The sequence below is a fragment of the Dasypus novemcinctus genome, chromosome 26 (assembly GCF_030445035.2).
Source record: "Dasypus novemcinctus isolate mDasNov1 chromosome 26, mDasNov1.1.hap2, whole genome shotgun sequence".
NCBI classification, from domain to species: Eukaryota; Metazoa; Chordata; class Mammalia; order Cingulata; family Dasypodidae; genus Dasypus; species Dasypus novemcinctus.
Window position 1 is genome coordinate 387,258 of NC_080698.1, and position 24,339 is coordinate 411,596.

Consider the following 24,339-nt stretch of genomic DNA (forward strand, 5'->3'; position numbering starts at 1 on the left):
ACTGTAATATGCCTTCAAGGAATGAGAAAGAATAGCTATCATATTCAAAACTGAGTGGCTCTGAGCTTAGGTTTTAACGGTCTCACTGGAGAGCAAGAAAAACAGAGAACATCCCTAAGGCAGAGGGTTAGACACGGTATCTTAACCAGGAGTCCATGGACCCCCAAGAGGTTCATGGAAAGATTTCAGGGGGTCCAAGAGCTTGAATTGAAAAAAAATCAACTTATTATCTTAATTTTCTCTGACCTCTAACTGAAATTTAGCATTTCCTTCACTTATGAATGTGTGCAATAAATTACAGTGGTACTAATTTCATATCACAGTATAGTTGTTGCATATCAAAAACTCACTTACACTCATCCATACTTCTAAGTTATGGTAGTTGTTAGACCTGACGCTAGTTTAGCCTCATAAAACTCTCTGCGAACACATTCTGAGAAGGGGTCTGTGGTTTTTACCCAACTGGCAAAGGAGTCCATGGAACAAAAAAGGTTAAGAACCGCTGCTCTAATAGGAGTCCCTTCAGAGACAGATACAAAGATCTATCAGGAACAAACCTAGGAGAATGCAAGGAAAACTGACTACCTGGTGCTGGTCACCAGATGGTGTGTGTGTGTGAAAGAGAGAGAAAGGGGGAATTTAGAACCCCTGAGTGGTGCTCACATGGAATTTCAGCTGGAATTCATACTACTTAGGTGTTTCAAACTGAGAATTTAATTCAGAGCAATCCTACAAGGTGCCCTGCAGAAGTAAACACTAATAATCTCTGGGGGGACCCTCCTTCATCCAAGGCCTCAAAGAAATCCCAAAGAAGTGCCCAAGAGATGCATTAACAAACAAACAGAAAGAGTGAGGCTCCAAGAGTAAGAGGAGAAACCATAGATGTAAAAACAGACATGGAGGGTCTTCAGAGAGAAAAATCATTACCCAGATATGACATGTTTAAAGATACAAAAGACAAACTTAAAGATATGTGCAGACAATAGGAAACCACAAATTATCAAGAAGTTTTGAAAAGTAACTAAATGGAACTTTAGAATTGAAAAATACAATAATTTAAAACTCTCTGAAAGAGTTTCACATTAGATTTGACTCAGCTAGAAGAGGATTAGTGAATTGAAGATATGTTAGAAGAAATTCTCCAGAATGCAACACAGAGAGACATAAGATGGAAAATATCAAGATTTAAGAGACACAGAGACTAGATTGAGAAAGCTTAGCATGCATTTAATCAAAGTCCGAAAGGAGAAGAGGTAGAATGCAGTGGGTGCTAATATTTGTACAGAAAATGGCTGAATTTCCAGAACTGAAGGAAATCATAAATCCACAGGTTCAAGAAGTTTATGAATACTAAGTAGCATAAATGTAAATGAATCCATACCTAGACAGTTATCATGAAATTGCAGAACACTGAAAACAAAAAGAAGATTTAAAAAGCATCCAGAGAAGACAGGTCACTTTGAAAGAGACAACAACCAAAATGAAAACTGATGGCTTTCAACCAGAACACTGAGTAATAATGTCTTCAATGGAATGAGCTAAAATAACCATGGGCTAGAATTTTGTATAAATGACACATATCTCTCAAGGATAATGGAAAACTGAAGGGCAAATTTCATATAAACAAAACTGAGAAAGGTTTCTGCCAGAAGGCATTCAATAAAAGAAATTCTAAAGCTTGTACTGCAGAGAGAAGGACAGTGAGTCAAGAAGTAAGGTCTGATAAGCAGGAAGATAAAAAAAAAAAAAAAGCAAGAAAGTTCACAGTTTAATAGTGAATTTAAGTGAATATTGACTGAATTAAACAATAATGCATCTCAGAGTGTGGTAGAAACTGACTTGATGGTCACTATTCGCTCCTGGACACAAAGGAAAACTATGTTTTCCAGTCTAATTTACAGATAAATTGGGATGACGTTGTTGGATTCTGGCTGATGGATTGAAGACATAAGTAATACTATAAAAACCCCTGTACTCTCTCAACCACTTCCATGGCCATCATTGAAGGTAGTGACATCACAAGACAGAATGTCTTGGATCCCTGAATCACTATTTGGAGCAGACCCTCCAAGGACAGTTTCCCAACCAGCACTGGATGTGTCATGAGAAGTAAATCTCTATTGTATGAAGCCAGAGATTTAGGGGTTGTCACTGTAGCTAGTAGAAAGTAGCAACTGTGTAATGTAGAAATTGATAACATAGAAAGTATGGTACTGGCTTAGTAGTCATGTAGTAGACATGATTACTTAAGAATCTGTGTCATGCTGTGGTACAAGTATTACCTCTGATAATCCTGGCTGATCTTGAGGCTCTTGAGCCTGTAGCTCTAGGGAAAGTTTGGTAAAACAGAATCTTAGTATTATGTGTCAGTTGTAATTGGTTAGGGTGGCAAGGCATTACAAGGAAGAAATGAACTCAGGAAATGTTTGCCTGGCTTGTAAGAGGAAATGAAAGGAAACAAATTCCAAAAGCTTTGAGTCTTAAAGATTTGGAAAAATATGCTGTTTCTAGATCCAAAACAGTAAGCAGAGGTCTATAAGTCTTTAAGTATTAAAGACTATATTGGTTTCCTAGGCCTGCTGTAACAAATGACCACAAAGTTGGCAGCTTAAAACAACAGAATTTTATTTTCTCATGGTTCTGGAGGCCAGAAGTCTGAAGTCTCGGTGTTGGCAGGTCATGCTTCCTTTGAAGTCTCTAGGAGAGTATCTTCCTTGCCCCTTCTAACTTGAGGTGACTACTCTCAATCGCTGGCATAACTTGGTTTGTGGAATCATCATTCCAATCTTTGCCTTCATCTTTTTTATTTTTATTTTTATTTTTTAATTTAGGAGGTACTGGGGATTGAGCCTGGGACCTTGGACATGTGAAGCTGATGTTCCACCACTGAGCTACACCTGCTCCTTGCCTTTGTTGTCACATGTTTTATAGCATTATTTATTCTCTGTGTGTCCTTCATTTTCTGTCTCTTATAAAGACACCTATCATTGGATTTAGGCCCACTCCAATCCAGGATGATCTCACTTGAAGAGCCTTACCATAACTACATCTTCCAACACCCTTATTCCAAACAATGTCATATTCCGAGGTTGGGTTGATGATCTTTTGGAGGTCTACTATTCAACCCACCATAAAGGTGCAGTCGAATTTTTCAATGAAATAAACCAACTCTGAGAAAAGATTATATTAATGGTATAATCATTATTAGGTTGAGAGAGAAAAGCATGGGGCAAAAGCAAAGAAATAAAGCAGAATTGAGCACCTTTGTTGGAGAAAGCACCGTGGATGTGTAGAACACAGAGAGGCCTGAAGCCTTCTAAGTTTCTGAAGGAATTATATTGCAAAAGAAATTATGAGTCCTGATAAAAAGCCTTTGACTATTTAAAACTGAAACCCAGCCTTGGCTTCTGTCTTTCCATAAGCAGCAGGCAAGTTCTGAAGGCTGCACAGGCCCTTCTTCAAATTGGCCAGTCATCTTGAAGGAGACCCACAAACAGCTGCTTGGCTTATGAGAAATAAGCCTTTATTGGTTAAGCCACTGAATATTTGAGATTGTTTTATAGCATTATTTATCCTTGTAAAGTTTTTTTATCAATATAAAATTAAAATACTTTTCACAATAGTAAGTTGTGAAGGGGTTACTGGAATGGAAAGTAGAGATTCTACCTAACTTGTGACTTTAACTACCCATGCTGTAATTTCTAAAGTAACCACTCAAAGAACAGAAACAGAGTATTTGATTTTCAAATTAGTAAAGGGGAAAATGGAACAAGAAAACTAATTCAAAATAAGTCAAGAGAGGATAAAGAGAAAGTGGAGTTGGGGTGGGAAGAAGGAAGGGAGGACAGAGAGAGAGGGAGAGGAGAGGGAGAAGGAAAGAGGGAGAGTGTGAGAGAAAACTAAAAAGCTTCAAAGGAAATAGATAGTCCCAAATATAATGATGGACAGAACCCAAATCTATCAGTATTTACAATAAAATAAGTGGATGAAAAGCTCTAATTCAATGACAAATATTGGATTTTCAGAACCGAAATAAAAATCCAAGATCTAATTGTATGTATGTTCAAGAGATATATAAAACCCTAAGGAAACACAAAGACTGTAAGTAAAAGGATGGCTAAAGTTGTATTAGGCAAATTCTAAACCAAAAGAAAGCAAGGTAGCTAATTAGCATCAGGCAAGCCATCTTAAGGAAAAAGCATTTCTAGAGATAAAGAAGTTCAATTCTTAGTGATAAAAATTTCACGTTATTGGGAAGAAATAACAACTTAAAATATGTGTACACTTAATAATACATCCTCAAGACAGAAACATAAGGAAAAACAGACCAAACCATTATCATAGAGGGAGATATTTTCATACACTGCCCTTACAGTAAGGGCTAGAATAGGCATCCAAAAATAAGCAACGTTATAGAATATTTGCATCACACAATGAGCTTTCCCTTCCCAATGGACATATGCAGAGCATTGCACCTCACAACTGCAGAAGACACATTCTTTTCAAGCACACAAGGAATACTTGAAAAATACTGAGCCAAAAATTATCAATTCATTTCAAAGCATTGCTATCATACAGCATATGTTCTCTGACTAAAATCCAATTAAGCTAGAACGCAATAGCATAAAGATAACTAGAAACACCACATATGTTTCAAAATTAAGAAACACATTTCTAAATAACCTTAAAGTCAAAGAATAAATAAAAATTGATATTAGATCAGCAAACCAATTGACAAATCTTTCCAAGACTCACAGATAAAAATATATTAGAGAAAATGCATATTATTATTATTAAGAAAGAAAAGTGTGATTTAAGTACTGTTGATATAGACCTCTGAAAGATAAGAGACTAGTATGCACAACTTTGTTAATCTTCTTGAAAATCTAGATAAGGAAACATTCTTAGAAAAATATAACTTACCAAAACCAACTTGAAAAATAGAAAACCTGACTAGTTCCAAAGCTATTAAGAAAATTAAATCAGTAGTTGCAAACCTTAACTTCCAACTAGTAAATTTTAATGAGGAATAAGTAATTCTAATCATATTCAAAGATTGGCTATAGAACAAGAGGAATATCCCTCCACGTTTTAAATGAAAATGAGTATAATATTGATCCTTGATACCAAAACCTGACAAAGAAGGAAAATTATGGAAGGAAATATTACTCATAAACATGGATATGAAAATCTCAAATTATTAGCAAACTGAATTCTCCAATGTATGAAAAAAGCTCATCATAACCAACCTGGGCTTATCTCAGGATTGCAAAGTTGACCAGCCATTAGAAAATCAATGAACATAATTCACCACTTGAACAGATTAAAGAAGAAACCCTGTGACTATCTTAATACATGCAGAAAATTGTCTGATAAAATTAAATATTCATTCATGATAAACATTCTTAACAAAAGAGAGCTTCATAAACCAATAAAGGGTATCTTAAAAAAACTTGACACAAACATCAGACTTGGATTGAAAGCATCCCTTTGGGACAGGAAAAAAGCAAGGATGCCTGCTATTAATATTCTTTTCAACATTGTACTGGATGTCCTCACCCACATAATTACATTATAATAGTGAATTAAAGAGAAACAAATAATATAAGGATTATAAAAGAAGAAACAAAACTAATTGCATGTGATATGATTGTGTTCAAAGAAAATTCAAAAGATTGTATAGATACATTATTAGAATTAATAAGAGCAATTTCCAGATATAAAATATTAAATATAAAAATACAAGAAAAAGAGAAAACAGTTTAAAAAGGACATTAAAAATGAGATGTCATTCAGAAGAGTATAAAGACCTAGAAAGTACCTAGGAATAAATCTAACCAAAGACCTTTATGGAGGAAATAATAAATCATTTTGAAAGACATTTGTTGAAAGACCCAGATAAATGGAGAGTGTACTGTCTTCATAGATTGGAAGATCACATAATGTAAAGGTGGCAATTATTCCCAAATTTGTCTGTTGATTACGGTAATCCCAATGAAGAAATTACTATGGTTTTGTGTATATGTGTGTGTAATTAGACAAGCTGATTCTAAAGTGAATATGGATATTCTTGAACAAGTAAAGAAAGGTGGGTGATTTGCCCTGCCACACAGGTATATTTAAAGGAGTAGTAATGATAACAATGTGGTGTTGGTCTAAGTACAGACCAAATGCCTTAAGTGCTGGGAAGAGGAGCGATGTTCTTTTGGGAGGGAGGAAAAACTAAGAATAAAGAGGCAGCATTTTTATTTCTTCCTCCTTTCCTTCTTTTTTCCTTCTGTCTTTCTGTCCTTCCTTCAGTCAATCAACAGATGTTTACTGAGTTCCTACTGTGCTCTGCTCATCATGTCATACCCTTGGGACAGAAGGGTAAACAAGAAAACTGGTTCTTGCTTCATGGAATGTAATGATAATTCTAGACTGTGAAAGACTAATTGGATGAAGGAATCCACATTTAGACAGTGTGGTTGGGAAGGGCCTCTCTCAGAAGATGATGAATTTAGTCCAAAAAGATGGGAACGAATGAACTAAGTGAAGAGCTAGGGGAAAGGGGGAAAATATGCAAAAGCCCAGCGCCAGGACAGTATCTATCATGTGTAGGAAGAGAGAAGAGGCTGATTATGCAGAACTTCAGAGACTGTGATAAGGACTTTGAAAGTTGTAGTCAAGGGAAAGTCATCATCTGATTTATGTTTTAAAATGATCTTTCCAGCTTCTAGGTAGAGGAATGACTGTTGAAGGCAAGAGTGTAGGCAAGGAGACAGTTGGGAGACTATTGCAGAAGTCCAGTGACAGCTCAGACGAGTCTGGCAGTAGAGATGGAGACAAGCAACAAGCAGACAGATTTTAGATGTATTTTGGGAACTATAACCAATAAGACTTGGAGATGGATTGGAAGTGAGAGATGAGGGAAATGGTAGGATCAAGGATGATTCTTTGGATTTTTGGTTTGAGCAAAAGAGTGGCTGTGGTGTCAACACACAAACTGGGAAGGTCTGGGGAAGACAGTTTAGGGGAAGAAGTAGAGAGGAGATCTTTTGTAGATGTGTTAAATTTGTGGAGACTACTAGGCATCCAAATCAAGAGGACATGTAAGGAGTTACATACAAAATCCTAAAGCTCATGAAGGAGGTCTAGGTTGGAAATATACATCTTGGAGTTGGCAATGTATACTTGGTATTTATAACTCTCCTGGAGAACCACTGTAGATGAAGAAGAAAATAAAGCCTTGCAGGATCTAAGTATTAAAGATCGAGAAGAGGAGGAGAGCTCAAAAAAGGCAGTCAAAAAGGAGTAGCCAGTGAGGTACAAAAAAATCCAGGAGAGGGTGTTTCAAGAGAATGTTTCAGGTAAGAGAGATGGTGATTTTGTTCAGGCCTGCTGAGAAATTAAGATAAGGGCAGGGCGGTGGACTTGGCCCAGTGGTTAGAGCGTCCGTCTACCACATGGGAGGTCCACGGTTCAAACCCTGGGCCTCCTTGACCTGTGTGGAGCTGGCCCATGCACAGTGCTGATGCACGCAAGGAGTGCCACGCAGGGGTGTCCCCTGCGTAGGGGAGCCCCACGCGCAAGGAGTGCACCTGGTAAGGAGAGCCGCCCAGCGCGAAAGAAAGTGCAGCCTGCCCAGGGATGGCGCCGCACACACGGAGAGCTGACACAACAACAAGATGATGCAACGAAAAGAGACACAGATTCCTGTGCCACTGACAACAACAGAAGCGGACAAAGAAACAAGACACAGCAAATAGATACAGAGAACAGACAACTGGGGTGAGGGGGAGGGAAGAGAAATAAATAAATAAATAAATCTTTAAAAAAAAGATTAGGACAGTGCGACGGTTTGCTCGGTCGGTAGAGGTGGGGTCTGGCTGCGGACGAGGGGTCGGTCCAGCTTAGGACGAGGGGTCGGTCCCACTTGGGACGAGCGGTCGGTCCGGCAGCAGACGAGGGGTTGGTCTCACAGGGGTTGCGCGGTTCGGCTGACGGGGTCGCCCGGCGAAGCCGGCGACGAAGGGGTCGCCCGGAGAAGCAGGCGACGAACTGGGGACAAGGGAGGCCAGGCCCTTGTCAGGGGCTCTCAGGACTGGAGGGCGCACGGCAGAAGAACTACCGCGGAGACAAGGTAAACACGCAAGTCCACTTTATTGAGGGAGAGGCAACAGTTTTATAGGGGCTGGGGAAGGCTGATTGGTCGAAGCCATGCCCTGTTCTGATTGGTTGCCGGCGAAAGGTCAGTGGGCGGTACTGGACGGGGGAGGGGTGGTGGTTAGGGATTGGCTGTCACTGTTGCTGGGGGAAGTGGCAGGGCTTAGTGATTGGTGGCTGCTGTTGCTGGGGTGGAGGGCAGACTTGAGTTTCCTGCCCACGCCTGGCTGTTGCTGCTGTCGGGGGAGGGGAAAAGGGCAGACTGGATTTCTCCGCCCACGCCTGGCTGTTGCTGCTGTCGGGGGAGGGGAAAAGGGCAGACTGGAATTTTCCGCCCTGCGCCTGCGCAGGGAGAAGGAAGAAGAAGGGTGCCGCCCCACAGGCATCGTGTGGCGCCATCCGGGAGGAGGGGCGGCCGCGGAAGCATGGCTGCCGAGAAGGGGAGACCCGAGGGCACTCTGCGCCCATGCCGAGCTCCCTTCAGGGGTGGCGGTGAGTCCGACCAGCCACCCTATTATGGGGGCAGCGGCTTGGCCTGCCGCGGCTGCTCCCCCGCCAGGCCAGCAAACCACACTTCAGCCCGAGGGGTGACCGCAGGACAGAAAAGAAAATTTTGGATTTGGTAACATAAAAATTGTTGGTGATGCTGTCTGGCCAGTGCTGTCCTAGCTGAGTGAAGACAGAAGACATATTTGAAAAGATTGAAGGGGAAATGAGAGATAAGAAAGTCAAGGTGTCACCTATTTTATCAGAAGAAATGCAGAGAAGTTGTATGCAGATGCATCCATGGAGAGACGTGGGGGATGGCAAGAAGGGGTTCTTCTGGGAAGGTTTCTATTTTCTTGGTTTAGTATGAGGGCAAGGTCATCAGCTGAGAGTGGTTTGCATGTTAGGGTAGGATGGGAAAGAGAAGGTAGAAAAATTGAAGAGGAAGAAGGCATGGAATAATTATCTTGGAGTGTAAGAAGCAAACTAACTAGATAATCCAGACTTCTGTAAGTGTAGTGGGGTTGTCAGGCCATTTTGGGGTGGCTATTGGAGGTTTGTGGTCAGTACTTTAAAATGAAACTGATCATCTGGGTTATGTGATTTTCTCAGTAATGTCCATAGCTCAGGGTTGGCATGGCACAGTTAAATATTTGAGTTCAACTCCAGAGCAGGGTTTTGGCAAACATAAAAATGCAAAGGGGAAGAGGAAAAAGGTGGTTGAGTTTATTTTCCAGGGCATAATAATATTGATGGACCATAAATCTAAGCCAAGGAATGAGGGAAGTGGAGATGGTGGAGGAGGGGAGCTAATAGATCCCAAGAAAATGAAAATGTGGGACTGGTTAAGAGCTGTGAGTTGGCAAGCACAGAAGGATCAGCAAGGTGGGTGCAGGAGGACTTGTACCCAGAGAATTCTGTAGACCTAGGACATGAAGAAAACCTACCTATTTTTGACTGTTTGGGGCTTTAGACTTCTTGTAATCACAACAAAAGTAAGACATAGACGTTAAAGCAACTAATTTACATTTCCCGAAGTGTATCAAATTTTTCTTTTCCATTAGGGAGTTAATTTTATGCCCTGTCTGGGATAGAGGGGTTATGGAATCTTGTCCCCTCGGTGCTTGGCATGGGGGTCTTACATTGACTCTTTGTTTAGGTGCCCACCTAATGCTATCATTTTCTACATACTTGGAGAAATCTGCACCTTTAAAATGGTGATTTCATTCCTTCTCATCACAGTTCCCATGTTGTGCATAAAGAGCCCTGCAGGCCCATTCTGCCCTTCTCCTCCAGGGATCTGAGGGCACCTTCACGTCAGGCAGATGCCACCAACCAGAACATGCCATGTTTGGTTTTCAGAGTGGTTTTCCCCCCTCTCAATTGAAATATTAGACTAAATTAAATATTTGGATAAAAATCTGGATTTCTGACTTCTCATGAGAAACCAGAGACTCTGACAATAATGTACAGGGCCGTTGCTTTGGTGACTCCAAGGGACACAAGTCACAATGATTTCTATGCAAAGCCCTTCAGAGTTGTTCACTGGGTGACAGGATGTAGAGGTGCTGTCCTGTTTAGACAGGGCAATATGCAGCGCCAAAGTCTCCTCCTTGGTGGATTTCATTGCCTGCCTGGGTCCTGTAGGCACTTGGGTTTGCCACCCCCAAGAAAGGTAAATCAGGTCCAGGTACTCTGTGCTGCCTCACTGACCCTATGATAGGTTCCCAAGCAGACTTCCCAGACTAGTGCCTCATTGCTCCCCTGAACTATCTGCTTCTTCAGCCCCCGGAAATCCAGAGCTCCTCCAAACTGCCTAGCTGGCATTTGGCGAGATTGCTGAGCTCTCTGGTCTGCACTTTGTCATCTCTCTCCAAATCCGCATTCTAGGTTCCCAGCTGGCAAGGAAAGAATAATGAGAAAAAGGGGCTGGTGCTAACAAGCCATGTCATTTCTTCAGGGCTCTTGTCCACACCAATGGGAGATCCCAGAGACATGGGGCTTTCCTCCTGGGAATCTGACAAACTAGGTGGATGCAGCTTTTACAGGAGTGGGTGACCTGAGGGCAATGGGCATCAGCTACTTGAGTGGAGGCATCCTGGAGCTGAGTTTGGAGAAAAGCAGACAACTGTGGCTAGTAGCAGGCAGTTTACAGGGGCTTGAGACCTTTTGGAAGGAGAGAGTGTCAAAGAATGTCTCCTTATGGTGGGAGGAGCTGGGATTCTGCAGTCAGGCAACCTGGATTTGAATTCCAGCTCTGCTGCTAGCTCAGGAGCTGTGAGATTTGGGGGTTAGCTCATCACGCAACCATTCTGTGTCTTGAGATATTAACAGCAGCTATGTCTCAGGTCGTTGTAAGACTAAAACGAGGTACTTATGCCAAGGGTTTAGCACTGTGCCTGACACATTGAAAGTATCAATAACCTCTAACCCCTACTATTATTGTTACCGTTATTTGAGAAAAGAACAGGAAAGGTGCTCAAAGTCTCTTCTTTGTGCAGACAAGGGGGCCAAAGCCAGAGAGAAGTCACGTCCCCACTTTGACTGAAAAGTGGGGCCGGAGCCTGGTCTCCAGACCTGCAATCGCCACGTCCTGCCTGCCTCCCGCGGGGAGAGCTGATGGAAGGGCTGGCTGGTGGGGCCCCAAAGGAAGGGCCCAGGCAGGGGTTTCCCGCGTCTCCAGGAGGAAACGTTACCAGGCGGAAGGTCCGCAGCACCGACAGGCTTCCCTTCTTGGCCGCGCCCAGCTCGAGCAGGCTCAGGGTGACGATGACGCAGTCGAAGATATTCCACCTCTTCTGGAAGTAGTAGTAGGGGTCGAAAGCGATGATCTTGAAGACCATTTCAGCAGTGAAAAATATGGTGAAGACCTGTGATGGGTGGAGGCAAGGCTTCACCATGGGTCTGTGCGCCATGAGACCATAACAAAGGGTGGCAAGAAAGTGACTTGGGTTTGAAATAGCAAATCTTCTTTTCGTGTTTTGGTTCAATTTCTCTGTTATCTGCAGGTCCCTGAAGGGCTTGGGGTGGGACACTCAGTGTGGCAGAACAGAAACATCTCTGGACAGGGCTGGGGGCTGGGCATTAGAACCCCTGCTCAGGTTTTCCATATGATGGTGGAGGAAGTGGTAGAAGTGGGAGCAATCACCGGGATAATAATTATTATTATGTAATTATGCAAATCAGAGTAGTTAAAAAGCATGGGTCGGGGCAACTCAGCCATTTCCCAGCTTGTATAAGTATCCTCTCCATACTCAATTGCCTCATTCTTATAATGGGCCTAAAATGAGATGCTGCATGTGGAGTTCTTTGCGAAAGACCTGGTAGATAGTATTTCATTAATAAATAATGGCCATTAGCAAGAAAAATAACAATACAGTTCTAAATACAAGGCTCTTTTCAGCTCTGAATGTTTTTAAGTAAATTGCTCTAATTCATAGGATAGAATTCTAGGCCGAGAGGGATAAGGACTGGGCTCCCTTCACACAACAACCAGCAGGCAAGGGAGATGGAGAAGGAGAAAAACAAGGACCAGGATCAGGCTCTTTTCTCTCCTGGAATCTCATCGAAGCATCTCGCCGGCCTGGGAAGTGGAGGCGACTGCATCTTTTTTACAGATAAGGAAAGTACCCTGCCCCAAACCACCAACTGCCCTAAAGACCATCTGCCAGGTGCCCTCTGTGGCAGGTCAGTGTGGTGAGGTGGGCGCGGGCAGGGGTGCTGTGTCCCGCAGAGAGCCGGGCCAGCTCCGTTCCACTCGACCTGCTGTGCCTCCTCGGGCTGGACTTAACCTCCCTGAGTCTTAGTGCTCTCTTAGTAAATCGAGGGCAACGAGACACGCACAGTGTAGTCTGTGTTATCACGGTGTTGTGATGCTTAAATTACTCAACATCTGTAAAGCACCTGACTCCCGGTAGGCACCAAATAAATGCTTTTTTCTTTCTTTTTGAAAGTGGGAAAGGCTTTTTCTCTCTCTAGCTTCAACTTTCCCAACTGCGAGTGAGGGTGGGGCAGAAGGTGTCTTTGGTAGGTCCCTTGTTGTCTTAGGCTGGACTAGGACACACTGAGAACAGAACGTGAGCTCAGCCTCGGTGACGGAGAACCTGAGGCTGATTCCAGCACCCCACAACCTCCTGGGTTCCCTTTGCACCCCTGGATTATGGGGCGGGGCGGTTTGGAGGGAAGATGAGGCACGTGTCCTCTGGAACTCTCCCTCTAGCTGGATCTGCAGCCACGAGGAGTGATGAGAGCCGGATGCTCCCAGAGGACACGGGAGGCCAGCCACAGCAGAGTGGACGGTGAGTTGGCCTGGGAGGCAGGGCCTCGGCCTTTCCCCGCTCCTGCTTGTGGCACACACACACACGCACACATGCATGCATGTTCACACATGCACACGTCCACCTCCACACAGGCACTCAGGAGTTCTGTGAGGTGGCTTAGCCCACAAGAAGTGCAGGCTCTGGAATCTGCCTGTGTTCAAATCCTGGCTCTGCCACTCAGATCGATGAGCTTGGGCAAACATTTAACCTCCTGTGCCTCAGTTTTTCAATCTGTAAAAGGGGTAATAATAGTACCTACCACACAGGGCTGTGGTGCAAATAAAATGAGATAATTGTGACAAGCACCTGAAACTGTAAGCTGCCTATCATTATTCCTGTGGGTGGGCTATGGGTTGGGGGCAGTTCCTCTAAGTCTGGTAATTTACTTGGCATGTAGCAAAATCCAGCATGGATTTTATCTTGTTAAATGGAAACAATATTTAAAAATAATGGACAAAAATTTAAAGTAGTGTCATGTCTAAACCAGATGCAGAAGAAAAGTTCTGATTCCTTGATGCTTTTGCTAGACCAAAAGGACCTTAAATGACAACATTGAAAAGTCATGACCACCATTTCTTTCAATCATAAAAGAGTAAGCAATAGAACTGGAAGGAATTTACCAAGCCCACAGTTTGTCTTTAGATGGAAAAGTGCCATTTATCCTCATTTCACAGTTGAGGCGATCGAGGTACTGAGAATTCGAGTGGCTGTCCTGAGTTCTGCAAGGAGGGAACTAGCTGGCCCAGCTCAGCCTCTGCCCCACTTTCCTGTGCTCGTTCCTCCCAACACAATTTCCTCCAGGTCCTCAGGCTTGGCTTCCTGCACCCAGTGTCCATACACCTCCTCACTGCCCCCTCTGCTCTCAGCTAACCAGATCAGAACTCCAACGAATGAGGCATGCTCTCCCCACCCCCGTGCCAAAGCCCCCTGGCAGGCCAGTGCGGGCAGTGCCGCCCGGCACACTCACGATGTTGCCGATCTGGAGCATGGCGTCGAAGGCCGGGCTCATGCCGTGGTGCTCCATGGCCATGAAGACTGTGTTCACCACGATGCACAGGGTGATGGTGAGCTCTGCAAAGGGGTCCGTCACAATCCCAAAGAGAAGCGTCTTGAGTCTCACCCAGGGCGGGCAGCACTCCCAGACCAGATACTTCCGAGCCAAGCCGGTGAAGCAGGGCGGACACTTCTGCTGGGACTCCTCAAGCTCTGCGTCAAGGACATGTCAATGACAGTCAGGGTGCGTGGCCTCAGCTCAGCCTCCCTCTCTCTGATTATCATTTTCTACGTTTTGATCTTCTTTAGTTCAGCAACTCCAGTCTGATTTTGTTCCCATCAGTCCTCCAAACCTTTGATCTTTGACCCCACACTTTTTTACTGCCCATCACCGATGCTATGTTCTTATTTCTCAACATACCCACCTTAGATTCCATGTCCATTACTCTAGCTACTCCCACGTAGACACCTTCAGTTCCCTTGCTCCTCTCCACCTCCATTATCCTTGCCTGGCAACACCACAACCATGAATAAACCCAGCTTGCAGCCCTGCTGGGCCTGCCCCAAGCAGCTGAATCTGGTGAGTTAACTGTGCCAACAGGTCCTGTCAGACAGATTCATGACTCCAGCTCGTCACTGCCCAGAAATCCTGCTGAGTTTCTGTATTCCATACACACCCCTACTCTTCCAGGCTACTATTTTCACTCTTTCCTCTCGTCTTGACCCTCAAAGTCCTCCTCTCCACTCCTTACTCTCAACAAATGAGCTCTTGGCAAAAAGAGTGTTGGAGGAAATAATGGCTGAAAATTCCCCAACTCTTTTGAGGAACATGGATGTTCAGGTCCAGGAAGCATAGTGCACCTTAAACAGTGTAAATCCCAACAGGCCTACCCCAAGACATGCACTTGTCAAATTGTCCAATGCTGAAACAGAGAGAAACTGAAAGCAGCAAGAGAAAAGAGATCCATCACATGCAAGGGAAGCTCAGTAAGATTAAGTGCTGATATCTCATCTGAAACCATGGGGGCAAGAAGGCAGCAGTATGACATAGTTAAGGTGCTAAAAGAGAAAAAACTGCCAGCCAAGAATTCTGTATCCAGCAAAGCTGGCATTTAAAATGAGGGAGAGTTCAAAATAAACAAGAGTTCACAAATAAACAGAAATTAAGAGTTTGTCAATAAGAAACCTGCCCTTCAAGACTTACTAAAGGGAGTTCTACAGGTTGAAAAGAAAAAATGAGAGAGTTGGAGAAGAGTGTAGGAAAGAAAATTATTGGTAAGAATAACTAAAAAGATAAAGAGAGAAATAAAAACAACACATGGCATACATAAACCTAAAGAAAACATGGCTAAGGTAAGTAATTCCTTGAGAGTAATAACACTCAATGTTAATGGATTAAAGTCACCAGTCAGGAGACACAGATTGGTGGAATGGATAAGGAAATAAGACCCACCTATATGCTATCTACAGGAAACCCACTTTAGACCCAGGGATTCAAGGAGGCTCAAAGTGAGTAGCTGGAAAACATTCTTAAAAGCAAACAAAAACCAAAAAAGCACAGGAGTAGCTATACTAATATTGGACAAAATAGACTTTAAATGCAAAACTGCTGTAACAGACAAAGAAGGACTCTATATTTTAATAGAAGGGGTAATCTATCAAGAAGAAAGAACAATCATAAACATTTATGCACCTAACCAGGGTGCCTCAAAATACATGAGGCAAACATTGGAAAAACTAAATGGAGAAATAGATGCCTGTACATTTATAGTGGGGAACTTTACTACAGCATTATCACCATTTGACAGAATGTCTCGACAGAGGATCAATAAAGAAACAGAGAACTTGAATAATATGTTGGAGGACATGGACCTAATAGACACATACAGAACATTATTCCCAAAGGCAGCAGGATATACATTCTTCTCAAGTGCACATGGATCATTCTCCAGGAGAGACCACATGATAGGCTACAGAGAACGTTTCAATGAATTCAGAAAGGTTGAAATTATACAAAGCAATTTTTCTGACCACAATGGAATGACACTGGAAATCAGTAAGGGGCAGAGAAGCAGACTGGGCACAAAGATATGGAAGTTAAGCAATACACTCTTAAACAATCAGTGGGTTAAGGAGGAAATTGTGAAAGAAATCAGTTAACTACCTTGAAACGAATGAAAATGACAATAAAACATATCAAAACCAATGGGTGCGGCAAAACAAAGGAGCTCTCTTTATTTTACTCACAATGTAGGATTGCTCACTAAAGAATGTCCTCGCCATCCTACCTCAAGTCTCCAACACCCTGGCAAGTCCTTGCTGGAATACCGCCTCCAGCCCATCACAGCTGTGCGCTCCCACCGTGTTCAGCCCCTCCCCTCTCTCCTACTGGAGGCCTGAGTTAGCCCCCTCCCCCCTTCTGGACCATTCCCATCAGCAGGCAAACCTGCTTTCATTACTTTTCAATCTTGATAGAGGCCTGCCTGCACCCTGTGTTCTTCCACTGCCTCCTCTAACAGTAGCATTCCTCTAAGAGTGCGTACACTTGCCTGCTCCACTCTCACACCTCCTGTTCACTCCCGGCCTTGGAATCAGGCTTTTACCCCCATCAAATTCACATCGCCCATCTCCAGTCATCGTCGTGCTCTGCCTCTTACAGCATTTGACAGAATGTATTAAACATTCCTTGAAAAGCTTTTTCCATTTGGCTTCTAGGACATCACAGATTCTTGGGTTTTCTCCCTTATCTGTGACTGCTTCCTCTCCGTTTTTCCTTCCTGCCTCTAAATGTTGGAGAACTCAGGCATTCTCTTCTGGGTTTCTCTCTCTTTTCTCTATCTAGGCAATCTTATGGAGCCCTATGCCCTTAAAAACCCTCCCTATGCTGACTCTTCCAAATTATATGCCCAATTTCTGATGTCTCCCTTGAGCTCTTCTCTAGTTGCTGCCATTAAATCTCCATCGGGATGTATAATTGGGGCCACTTCTGTAGAGGGCAATGTCAAAGCTTTAGGTACATCTACAAAGTCCACTGTTAACACATGTACCCTGCAGATACACCAGCCTGTGTGAGCACAGAAAGATGATGTTTACTGTCTATAATTTTTAAAAATGGAAGCAACTGGTAAAAGATGAGGCAGATATATTAGTGGTGATATATAAAGATTTTTATATATGTGTGTATGTGTGTGTGCTTTCATACACATAGAGTATGCTGGAAGGAGACAAAAGAAACTGGGGGTACCCAGAGACAGAGGGGGGGAAGGTTTTTAGTGGGAGGGAGACATAGTTTCATTTCATACACATCTGTAGTGTTTGGTGCTGTGTGTTTTTTTTTTTTTACTACATACATTTTTTAAAGAAAGTGGATGTGTACAATAAATGCATATCCCCAATTTTTGTTAACAGTGATTTTTCCCCCATAAGTAATTAGAAAATTTGTATGTAGTCAAATTTATCAGTTTTTAAAAAGTGTTCTTGCTTTCAATCCTGGTCTATGAAGCCTTCCTCATTATAAAGCTTGAAAAGTGTTTCCATACTTTCTTTTAGTTTTCTGTAGTTTCACTTCTTTCATTTAAAATTTTGGTGCCTCTGGAGTTCATTTGGGGTAAGAGTTAAAATATTGATCCAGTTTATTTTTTCTAATTTCTGGTTATTTATAGCTATACTATTTATTTAACAATCTCTCCTTTCCCATGAATTTGAAATCCACTTTTATCATATATCAAATTTCCACATATACATGTATCCATTTCTCTTCCATAGATCTATTTATTTTTACTATCACACTGTTTTAATTGCTTACTTTGGATATATAGTCTTTTAACTATTTAGTCAAAGTAAAAAAAACAAACAAAAAATAATTGCAGTTCTGTCACAAGACAAAATGCAATTACCTTAACATATGAGCTTCTTAAAAATCCATAAGAAAAAGACCAGCCCAATAGAAAAATGATCAGTTTCAGAAAAGAAAATTCAAATGGTTTATAAATAATTTAAAAGATCCTCAACAATGCTCAAAACAAGAGATGTGCAAAATAAAACTGTACTGAGATATCATTTTCATTGATAAGATTTACAAAGATAAAACAGTTTGATAATCAATACTATTTTTAGTTATGATGTAGTCAACCAAAGCAGGTTAGGCTTTAGTCCAGGCTGCTGGAGACTCTACTAAGAGAACCCAGAAGTCACACAAACAGAAAGAAAAGGACATTCCCATGTGACAGAAAGCAGAGGTATAAACCAAAGAACCCAAGTTTTGCCAGCGGCCAGCACAAATCACTCTTGTCTTTGGGGAGAGAGCAAATCTCATCAATATCTAGATTTTGGATTTAGATTTCTTCTAGCCTCAAAACCATGAGAAAATAAATTCCCGTTGGTTAAGCAAACCCATTGTTTAAGCCAGCTTGCATTTGTGATAGCAGCTCTGGCAACCAAGACAAGTTATGGAAGGAAACATAGCATCATCTTTCAAAATTAAAAATGTATATCCCCTTTGACAAAGAATTTCACTTCAAAGTATTTAATCTATAGTTGAACTTGTATGTGTACAAAGTAATGTGTCTACAAGGCTATGGATTGCAGAGTTTACTCTAATCAAGAAGGGACTGTTTAAATAAATTATGTTACATCCATACAATGCAATACTGCTGCAAAGAATGAAGGTACTTAGGTGGAACAATTTTCAAAATGCATGAACTGAACAAAGTGTGGCACAGAATAGTGTATTTGATATACTACCATCTGCAAGGAAGAAAACTACTGGTTTGAATATTGTTTCTGGGGAAGGAAACTGGGTGGACAGAGAGTACTTCTCTTTTTTGCATGCTCTTTTGTACCTTTTAAATTCTGCAGAATTGTTGCTATTCAAACTAAAGTGTTCTTTATGTAAATTTTATAGAGATTCAGTTTCCACCCCCATAAGATGGTTTCCCTGTTTGCTTGTTTTTTTTGATCCTTGTTTTTGCTTGCGGTTTTGCTTGTTGTCTGTTCATTTTTGTTTTTGTTTTTTTTTTTTTGCTCATTGTCTGCTTGTTGTCTGCTTTGTTTTGTTTTGTTTTTCTTTTGGAGGCACAGGGAACTGCACCTGGGGTCTACTTTGTGGGAGGTGGGTGCTCAACAGCTTGAGCCACATCTGCTCCCTGCTCTTTTTGTTTTTGCTTGTTGTCTGCTCATTTTTTTCCTTGATGTCTTTTTTAGGAGGCACCAAGAATTGAACCCAGGACCTCCCATGTGAGAGGGAGGCACTCAACTGCTTGAGTCTCATCCATGCCCAAGTGAGTCTATTTTTAAATAGTTGGAGAGAAGAATGTGCTGCTCCTTCTACTTCCTGAAGTCACCAGAGGCATCAGAGAGACTGAGAAAGAGAAATGCAAACTCTATTTCTGATTAATCTAGGAAACACCAAAAAACTCATAATTTATGTGCAAAAGCTGTTAGGTGCAGCAAAGGTCAATCAGAAGGTGGAGCATGCTCAGAGAAAACTGATATCAAAAGTGGCAAAGCACAGTTTTCCAAAGAAGTTGCCACATCCTGGGTCAAAACTGGCAATCTCCAGTTGAACAATGGCAGGGACCTCCCTGGATTTATTGTGGTACCCCAAAAACAGCACAAGAAGTAGTGATGCAGGAGGACTCTCACAGATGTGCCTTTTCTGCAGGAAGCCCTGTGAGGCAGGATGGGAAGAGGCTCAGCCTTGGAAGTCCTGGAGCTGCCGACCTTGTTTGAAGGGGAGACACAGAGGCCAAAAGAATCGGACTCTTGCTAGCTCAGGACACGGTCCTGGCTCCTCCCACAAAGAACCTCCTTTCCACTTGTCACATTTAAGGGGTGTCCTCTTCCCGTGGACCGTTCAAGCCTCCACTTGTGCATCCTCTCCGGCCACCTCAGAATCTGCTGAGTATTCCTTCTTTCCTTTATCTTCATTCTCTCCCATTTGCCCAGATCATCCCCATTAGCAGGTAAATATAATCAAAACAAAACAAAAAACAACAAAAAATCTTCCTTCAACTCCACCTCTTCTTCCCTAGGGACATTTTACTAAATCCTCCCCATTCACAGCATTTGACAGAATGTATTAAAATAAACATTCCTTGAAAAGCTTTTTCCATTTGGCTTCTAGGACATCACAGACAAACTTCTTGAAAAGTTGTTTATGCAAAATCTTTCCAGCTCCTCACCTTCCGTTCGTTCTTCAGCCCCCTCTGCTGTGGCTTCGCCCCGCTCCCGTGCGTCATCGCCCTCCCTTCCTCAGGCTGCAAACTTCGTGGCACTGAAGCCAGCGGCTCCTCCTCCGGCCTCAGCTACCCGACCTCTCCCCGCCTTGCCTGTGCTGACCTTTCTCTTCCTCTGGGGGATGTCAGGCTGCCGGCTGTGACCTTCCGGGTCTCCTGTGACTTCCGGGTCTCCTGTGACTTCCGGGCACCCTGCCTGGCCTCCTCTGCTGTTCCTTCTCTTCTGCTCAGCACTGAGCATTGTACTTTCTCGGGACTGCCCAGACCTTCTCTTCTTCTGTGACCTTATCCACTTACCTGATACCTATAGTCAAACTGCCTTCAGATATGGGTCTCTAGCTCGCCCTCACCTTCTAAGTCCTAGATCCATTTTTCATAAAGCCAACTGCCTAATGGACATCCCTTCCTGGGTGTCCCAAGGCACCTGGAACCCAGCATGTCCCAGACTCAACTCAGTCTCCCCTCTGAGGTCTCCCCAGCGAAGCCCCTGCTCCACCTAAAGCATTTCCCTCATCTGTGGCCACACCAGCATCCCTGCTGCTCCTCGAGCCGGGACTGTGCATCAAGTCCTGCATCACGTGCCCTTCGATAGCTCTAGAGTCCTTCCACTTCCCGCCCTCCCCACGGCCACTGCCCAGGGTCCAGGCACTGCCGTCTCTCACCTGGTTTTCTCCTAAATGGTTTCCCTGCCAACACTCTTCCCCTCTTAACTCCTTTCTCCACAAGTGTTCAGAGTAACCTTTCTAAAATGCAGAAGTGGCTCCCCAGCCTCCCACCCTTTAATGGTAACCTACTGTTTTTAGGATGAAGTCCAAAATCCTTAATAGGGTCTATGACAGGGGTTCTTAACCTTTTTGTACCACGGACCCCTTTGCCAGGCAGGTGAAAACCACAGACACCTCCCTAAGTCTACGCTATAGTGTGTATTACCTAACAAATACATCACACCCGCACCAACACATCTCCACGAGAATAATGTTCTTTTAATTTCAGTTCAAGCTCACGGGCTGCTTGTTGAGAACTGCTGGCTATGAAGTTCTGTGGACCTGGCTCCAGCTTATCTCTAGCCTTATTTTGAACCTTTCTTCTTGCTTTCCACGCTCCAGCCACATCCGAATTTTTAATTCCTCCAAATGTTATACTCTCTCCTGCGTCAGGAATTCATGCCTGGAATACTTCCCTGACCCCAGGCTAAACTTCCCGTCTTCCCCTTAGCACAGCACACTTCTTTGTGACACACAGCACAGTGATAACTTGCTCCGTGCCACTGTCCCCGAAGTGGGGAGGCAGAGGCTTGGCTGTGCTCACTGCGTGGCTTCTGGCTTCCAGTCTCGGCCACTGTCGCATCTCGGCCGGACTCTCAAGGTCCAGTGGTTCCCAGGCCCTGAGCTCGGGGAATTGCAAAGCTCTGGCTCAAGCACAGTCCCCCAAAGAGGGGCCCTGTTGCCCCTTCACGGCCTGCCAGCCCAGACACCCTGGCGTACCCCATGGGGTGGTGGACGAGATGCCCCCGGAGACCTTCGCACAGGGCTGGTCCCTCGGAACTCTCTGGTGGAACCTCAGGGGGCCTGTGGGCAGCTTCTCCGAGAAGGTCCGTGTCTCGCCTGCCTTCCTCGTCTCCCCTCCCAGCACCTCCCATGCAGGAGGCCCGCCCCTCCCGAGATGCTGGCCATGCCTGGTTCTCGTCCTGCTCATCCATCCGGGTCTCCGCCAGTGAGCGCGGCTCCTCCAATGCCCACGCTGTGGAGCATGTTCCTTCACCGCGCACTTTGTTAAGTGCTTCCTTCGGGCCCAGCAGGGAGCAAAGCAGACAGCTCCGCTCTCCGGGAAGTCCAGCCAGTGACTAAAAACAGCCACACCAGCCGCTGAGGGCTCACTGGAGGCCACCACGGCTCTCAGCACTCTGCTCATCCTAATGCATGTAATCTTCACAAGGTGCTACAAGATAAACATATTTCCACTGTTTTACAGTGAGCAGACTGAGGCCCAGAGCAGTCCATGGAGCCCAAAAGCGGCACAGCGCACGGCCAGCCGCGGGGCCGCCCTCAGAGCAAGGCCGTCGGGCTCCAGAGTCCTGTTCCTAACCTCTGCTACCTCCGTGGGTCTCCCCAAACTGGGGTGTGTGGGGGGCACACGTTTTATTCATTTCTGTCTCATTCTCACAAATGCACGGCATTTGCTGTCCATCGGTCTGGAATTCTCTCCCCCGGGCTCTCCCTGGGCTGCTTCCCTCTCTTCATTCAGATTCCTGGACTCCTAGGAGACTGGCCTTCCAGAGCCGCCTTACCTCACACAGCCCCTCTCCCCTCCTGCTCGGCCGTGTGGCCTTTGGCTCTCACCTGCGAGGGGACACACAGGCTGGCCTGTTCTTTTGGGTCCTATTGACCACCTTCCAGGCAAGACTCAGCCTGAGGTCGGGAGGGGACGGCATGGCGCCCCTTGTCAGGGACCCACCAGCATCCAAGCTCCCCCTTCCTTCCTCCAGCCCAGCACACTTTCTATTGTCCAGTGGAGATGAGGGACAACTGGGTCTGACAGAGGCCACCTTCTCCACATCCCGGGGCAAAATAAAGGCTCAATCAGAGAAACCCACGCTCAGGGAGAGGGGCACGGGCCACGTCCGACAGGAGCCTGTGGGGGCAGGCGGCCATGATCCTGCCCCCCTCCCACCACTCCGGCTTTGCTAGCACCTGGAACTTAGATGCACCCTGCGGAGCCCGTTGGAGCCCCCTCGATGGACAGAACCACGAATTCCAGGACTTCCTGAAACTGACCTTCAGCATAAAAGACAGAACGTGAGTTAAAAACAGAAATGAGAGACCACTGAGCTTCCCGCATATCTGCGTGGTGGCGTGAAGTTCTCTGGTACCTGCCAGTTTGCTGTTTAAAGTCTAATTATGCGAATGTACACATGAACCAGGATGCATTTGTAAAAGGGTTGAACTAGGATATTTCATTCCTTGGATTCTGTTGGTTTTGAAAATTGTCAACAAAAAAAGCCCATTGCCAAAGGGTGCAGGGGTCCAGGTCACCGGAAGGAGCACTCAGGGTCCCGCCCCGAGCTGGGTGCCGCTGGGCCCCTCCGCTCACACCCGGCGGTCACTGCGCAGCGCACTCACCCTCCAGCACGGAGGTCAAGATGCTCACGGCGCTCATTGCCCTCTCGGCTCGGAAGGGCTGGTTCAGGTATTCTGCTGACAAGAACGTCTTCTTCTGCTCGGCATCGAATGCCTGCCGGACACAAACACCAAGTCAGGACAGTGCCCATGTGAAGCCTCCAGCCCCCCATCAGTGCCTCTGTCCTCTGCAGCCTCCAGCCTCCCACCGGGCAGGGCCCTGCAGTGTGAGCCTCTGTCCTCTGCAGCCTCCCACCGGTCAGGGCCCTGCGGAGCTGAGCTTCTGTCCTCTGCAGCCTCCAGCCTCCCGCCGGTGCCTCTGTCCTCTGCAGCCTCCAGCCTCCCACCGGCCAGGGCCCTGCAGTGTGAGCCTCTGTCCTCTGCAGCCTCCAGCTTCTTACAGCCAGGACCCTGCAGAGCTGAGCCTCTGTCCTCTGCAGCCTCCAGCCTCCTGCTGGCCAGGGCCCTGCGGAGCTGAGCCTCTGTCCTCTGCAGCCTCCAGCCTCCCGCTGGCCAGGGCCCTGCAGTGCTGAGTCTCTGTCCTCTGCAGCCTCCAGGTTCCCGCGGCCAGGGCCCTGCAGTGCTGAGTCTCTGTCCTCTGCAGCCTCCTTCCTCCCGCTGGTCAGGGCCCTGCAGTGCTGAGTCTCTGTCCTCTGTAGCCTCCAGGTTCCCTCGGCCAGGGCCCTGCAGTGCTGAGTCTCTGTCCTCTGCAGCCTCCTTCCTCCCGCTGGTCAGGGCCCTGCAGTGCTGAGTCTCTGTCCTCTGTAGCCTCCAGGTTCCCGTGGCCAGGACCCTGCAGTGCTGAGTCTCTGTCCTCTGTAGCCTCCTGCCAGCCAGGACCCTGCAGTGCTGAGCCTCTGTCCTCTGCAGCCTCCAGCCTCCCGCCGGCCAGGGCCCTGCAGTGCTGAGCCTCTGTCCTCTGCAGCCTCCTGATGGCCAGGGCCCTGCAGAGCTGAGCCTCTATCCTCTGCAGCCTCCAGCCTCCCGCTGGCCAGGGCCCTGCAGAGCTGAGCCTCTGTCCTCCCTAGTGTGCTTGGACAAAAA

At 45.2% G+C, this 24,339-nt stretch overlaps 1 protein-coding gene across 1 annotated transcript in view; it reads right to left on the reverse strand.

The window, feature by feature from the left end:
* SCN10A (sodium voltage-gated channel alpha subunit 10) overlaps positions 1–24,339 on the reverse strand; it is a 96,016-nt gene that overhangs the window by 39,352 nt on the left and 32,325 nt on the right. The window contains exons 13-15 of the mRNA XM_058288237.1: positions 23,299–23,410; positions 13,918–14,156; positions 11,328–11,501 (exon numbers count right to left, since the gene is read on the reverse strand). Of these exons, the coding sequence (XP_058144220.1) occupies positions 11,328–11,501; positions 13,918–14,156; positions 23,299–23,410 (525 nt within the window). The remainder of the gene's footprint in view (positions 1–11,327; positions 11,502–13,917; positions 14,157–23,298; positions 23,411–24,339) is intronic.